Source organism: Cynoglossus semilaevis, chromosome 1 (assembly GCF_000523025.1).
Source record: "Cynoglossus semilaevis isolate Cse_v1.0 chromosome 1, Cse_v1.0, whole genome shotgun sequence".
In the NCBI taxonomy this organism is placed as follows: domain Eukaryota; kingdom Metazoa; phylum Chordata; class Actinopteri; order Pleuronectiformes; family Cynoglossidae; genus Cynoglossus; species Cynoglossus semilaevis.
The window spans coordinates 1677555-1682342 of NC_024307.1; the positions used below are offsets into that span (position 1 = coordinate 1677555).

Sequence of the window (4788 nt, forward strand, 5' to 3'; positions counted from 1 at the left end):
GTGGGTGATACGACACCATCGACAGATCCGTACGTGGTCAGGAGATACTTCAGTGGATGGAGATTATTTACAGCTGTGTTTCCCAAAGGTCAAACCATCGCGTCCCAAGTCAGTAGACATTATTCGTAAACTAAACTGGGGTCGCGACCCAGTCTTTGGGAAACACTGACTGACAGTATTGCAGCACCACAGTGAGACTGTTTGTTTGTCCTCCAGGCCACCATGCTGACGGAGCGTTACAAACAGGGGAAACTTCACGCCTACAAGTTGATCTGCAGGATCATGAAGCGGCGACAGGACGTTTCTCCAAACACAGACTTCCTCACACACTTCTACAACATCATGCACCACGGCCTGATGCACCAGGACCAGGTGACGGGGCACAAACAACTGTGTATCACTCACTGTGAGTGTCGCTGGCTCACAGCGTGGTGTTGTCGTTCACAGGACATCGTCAACACCATCATCAAACACTGCAGTCCCAGGTTCTTCAGCATCGGCCTGCCTGGAGCCACCATGCTGATCCTGGACTTCATCATCGCGGCCTCCAGAGTCACCGGCTGCTCCTCGCTGAACGTCAGTCCCACGCTAACACGCGGCGCAGCTGAACGATCGGACCGCCACTCAGACGTCTCTCTTCTCATTTGTCCTTCCAGGCGCCCAGAGTGGAGGCTCAGATCTTACTGGGATCTCTGGTCTGCTTCCCAAACCTCTACGGGGAGCTCCCGGCCCTCCATCCCACCACGGCCGACGTGGTCTTAACCAAATTCCCCGATGTCAAGGTCAGTGGTGGCCCACATGGGATATTAGCATTAGCATTGGATAAACTGTAGTACTATAGGCACGACGGTGTTGTTTTAATGTAGGAGAACTGTCAAAAAAAAACAGCTTCATTTGGAAGAAATAAGAAATATATGTATGTATATGTGTATATATGTGTATGTTGTTGTTGTCGTTGATGTGGTTGTTGTTGTGGTTGTTGTGGTGGTGGTTGTTGTTGTTGTGGTTGTTGTGGTGGTGGTTGTTGTTGTGGTGGTGGTTGTTGTGGTTGTTGTTGTGGTTGTTGTTGTTGTGGTTGTTGTTGTTGTGGTTGTTGTTGTTGTGGTTGTTGTTGTTGTGGTTGTTGTTGTTGTGGTTGTTGTTGTTGTGGTTGTTGTTGTTGTGGTTGTTGTTGTGTCCTCACTGTTTTTAAACCAGACATAAACTGGTGTTGAATGTTAAAGGGATCATTAAGACTGAGTGGACAAACAGGACCAGAGAGTGTGTGACCATGTCTCTGGACTGTGTGTGTGTGTGTGTGTGTGTGTGTGTGTGTGTGTGTGTGTGTGTGTGTTCATCGTTGTGACTTTCATGTGTAAATATAAGGCACAAATATATAATATTTCTGAATAATGTCTGTCCTTTGTTTTACAGGAGCACATCATCAAAACCATTCTGTCTTCAGCACGAGATGAACCGTCTGCTCCTGCCAGGTACTGGGGGGGGGGGGGGGTTTTGCCCACACCCACACACACACACACACTAACCATTTTCTCCTCAGAATGCTTTTGACTTGTTCTTAATTTGGTGAAATATTTTTTTGTTTTTTCGCTTCTTAAACATTTAAACATAAAATCTACCTCCTGTTCTCTGCTCCCTCTCTCTCTCCCTCTCTCTCTCCTGGGTGGTGTGTGTGGCCTTGTGCAGTCTGGGCATCTGGCTGTGTGAGGAGCTGGCTCACAGGACTCAACATCCACAGATTAAAGACGCTCTGAATGTCATCTGTGTCACCTTGAAGGTCAGTCAGGTTCTGACTCCAACAGCAGAACCAGGGTCCACTGAGGTCCACTAGGGTCCACTAGGGTCCACTGAGTCCACTGAGGTCCACTGAGGTCCACTAGGGTCCACTGAGGTCCACTAGGGTCCACTGAGTCCACTGAGGTCCACTGAGGTCCACTAAGGTCCACTGAGGTCCACTAGGGTCCACTGAGTCCACTGAGGTCCACTGAGGTCCACTAAGGTCCACTGAGGTCCACTAGGGTCCACTAGGGTCCACTGAGGTCCACTCTAGACGGTCATTAAGGTTACAGGAAGTTGTACTGTTGTAGTTTCTGTTGTAGTTTCTGTTGTAGTTTCTGTTGTAGTTTCTGTTGTACTTCTGTTGTACTTCTGGGTGTTCTGCAGTACTGGAATGGTGGTTGTAAACAGCCCAGTGTGATGGAGACGGTTGGTTGTTGGTTGTTGGTTGTTGGTTTGTTGGTTGTTGGTTGTTGGTTGTTGGTTGTTGGTGTTTGGACAAATAGTCATGGTCTCTGAGTCCAACAGACTGGGAGGTCTGTGGATGAAAACACCAGAACATGGTCCAACGTCTGCTGAGTCATCTTTAGCCAAGGAGCTGGACACACACACACACACACACACACACACACACACACACACACACGTGCTTTTTCACACCTTGGAATCCCTGATCCAGTGTGTTGGCAGCCACTGGTCTGTAAAGACATTGTCTCACACACACACACACACACACACACACACACACACTCCTGGGAGCAAACCCTCGACTGTCAATATGTTTGGTCCTCCTTCAGATAACTAATCCAGGGAGAGCTGCAGGCTCTCTGTCTCTCTCTCTCTCTTTCTCTCCCCCCCCCCACTCTCTCCCCCCCCCCACTCTCTCCCCCCCCCCACTCTCTCCCCCCCCCCACTCTCTCCCCCCCCCCACTCTCTCCCCCCCCCCACTCTCTCCCCCCCCCCACTCTCTCCCCCCCCCCACTCTCTCCCCCCCCCCACTCTCTCCCCCCCCCCACTCTCTCCCCCCCCCCACTCTCTCCCCCCCCCCTCCATATAGCCTTACCCTCTCAGTTCTGGTCCAGTCTCTCAGTTCTGGTCCAGTCTTGTGTTGACACGTGAATTTATATTTCTGTGAAGATTCATTTGTTTCCACACCTGATGTCACACACACACCTCATTCACACAGCGCTAGGCTAACGGTGCTAGGCTAACGGTGCTAGGCTAACAGTGTACCAGCTGCAGGTCCAGCTCAGAGGGTGTTAATGGTGTGTGTGTCCCCCCCCCCCCCCCCAACAAGAGTGTTGCTCTGGTGGCCTCAGACATCCTCCACCTCCTCATCAGCCACGTGGATTATCTTCAGACCTTCCCCCCCGACACTCCAAAGAAGATCGTTGAGGTACAAACAAACAAACAAACAAACATTACCTTGAAGTTGTTCAGTCGTAATAAACACTTTTTTTAACCTGTGAATAATCCTCAGATTCTGATCGCCACCATCACTCACCTGCTGCCGTCCACGGAGTCGTCTCCTCATGAACTGGACAAGAGGGTGACGTTCCTCACACACCCTTTGATCTGGACTCTTGTGTTGGTTTGAAGTACACTGAAGTACCGGTGTTGTGTTTCTGTACCAGCTGGTGGTCTCCCTGCTGCTGTGCCTCCTGGACTGGGTCATGGCTCTGCCCCCCCAGACTCTGCTGCAGCCCGTTCACACACGGAGCCCTCCGGAGAAAGACCACCCCGGAAAAACTCTGCTCAGCTGTATCTATAAGGCAAGTCAGAGCTCAGGTCTGCCCCCTGTCTGCAGAGTGACAGAGTGCGGGGGTCCAGTACCTGGGCAAACTAAGGCTTTCTAATGCGGCCGTGTGATCAAGACTGATGTCAGTGGATTGACTGTAGTTCCTGTTCACGCCACTAAGTGGCAGCAGATATTCCTGCACATTTTATTTAAGTTATTTCACACAGTTCTCTACATCCAGCAGTACTGAACTGACTGGGTCAGTTTGGACCGCGAGCCAGAGAGTTTCCACCAGTCAGAGACTGGTCCTCAGTTTGGACCGCGAGCCAGAGAGTTTGCCCACCCTGAGTTAGGCTGGTTTTTGTGGGCACAGTTTTTTCACACCTCTGAGGTAACGATGATATGTCACAGTCATCAAAGTTCATCAAAGTTCAACCTTTTCAAGTTCAGCACAGCTTTATTTTCCATGAGAGCTTTTTACGGTTCTCAAATATCCCATGGTGCCTGAACGCCCCTCGTTACAGAGACTGTAACTGTAGGGAATGGAACTCTGTGGAGGCGTGGAAAATGATCAGCCGTATTTGAGTCATTATTGATTATGGTCAAATATAATGAATGTGTGTGTGTGTGTGTGTGTGTGTGTGTGTCATCATCACATCATCTACTCTGACAGCCCATTCACAGATAACTCTGCTTCTTCTGGTTCTTTAAAACCCTCTTCCCAGGTCTTGCACGGTTGTGTGTATGGAGCCCAGTCTTTTAGCAGTCCAAAATATTTCCCACTGCAGCTGTCGGACCTGTTGAGTCAGGACTACGACCCCTTCCTGCCGCTGGAGAGCCTGAGAGAACCAGAGCCGCTGCACAGTCCAGACTCTGAACGCTCAGGCAAACTGCAGCCTGTCACTGAAGGTCTGGAAATACAAATATACATATATACATATATACATATATATATGTCAGGACACACATATATATATATATATATACAGTATATGTATGTGTCACTGAAGGTCTGGAAATACAAATATACATATATACATATATATATGTCAGGACACACATATATATATATGTATGTGTGTCACTGAAGGTCTGGAAATACAAATATACATATATACATATATATATGTCAGGACACACATATATATATATGTATGTGTGTCACTGAAGGTCTGGAAATACAAATATACATATATATATGTCAGGACACACATATATATATATATGTATGTGTGTCACTGAAGGTCTGGAAATACAAATATACATATATATAT

The 4788-nt window shown here is 48.4% G+C and overlaps 1 protein-coding gene across 1 annotated transcript in view; it reads left to right on the forward strand.

Annotated features, from left to right (window-relative positions):
- ralgapa1 (Ral GTPase activating protein catalytic subunit alpha 1) overlaps nt 1-4788 on the forward strand; it is a 55515-nt gene that overhangs the window by 20871 nt on the left and 29856 nt on the right. The window contains exons 26-34 of the mRNA XM_025058446.1: nt 217-372; nt 448-576; nt 657-782; nt 1414-1472; nt 1669-1777; nt 3062-3172; nt 3257-3325; nt 3411-3548; nt 4240-4423. Of these exons, the coding sequence (XP_024914214.1) occupies nt 217-372; nt 448-576; nt 657-782; nt 1414-1472; nt 1669-1777; nt 3062-3172; nt 3257-3325; nt 3411-3548; nt 4240-4423 (1081 nt within the window). The remainder of the gene's footprint in view (nt 1-216; nt 373-447; nt 577-656; nt 783-1413; nt 1473-1668; nt 1778-3061; nt 3173-3256; nt 3326-3410; nt 3549-4239; nt 4424-4788) is intronic.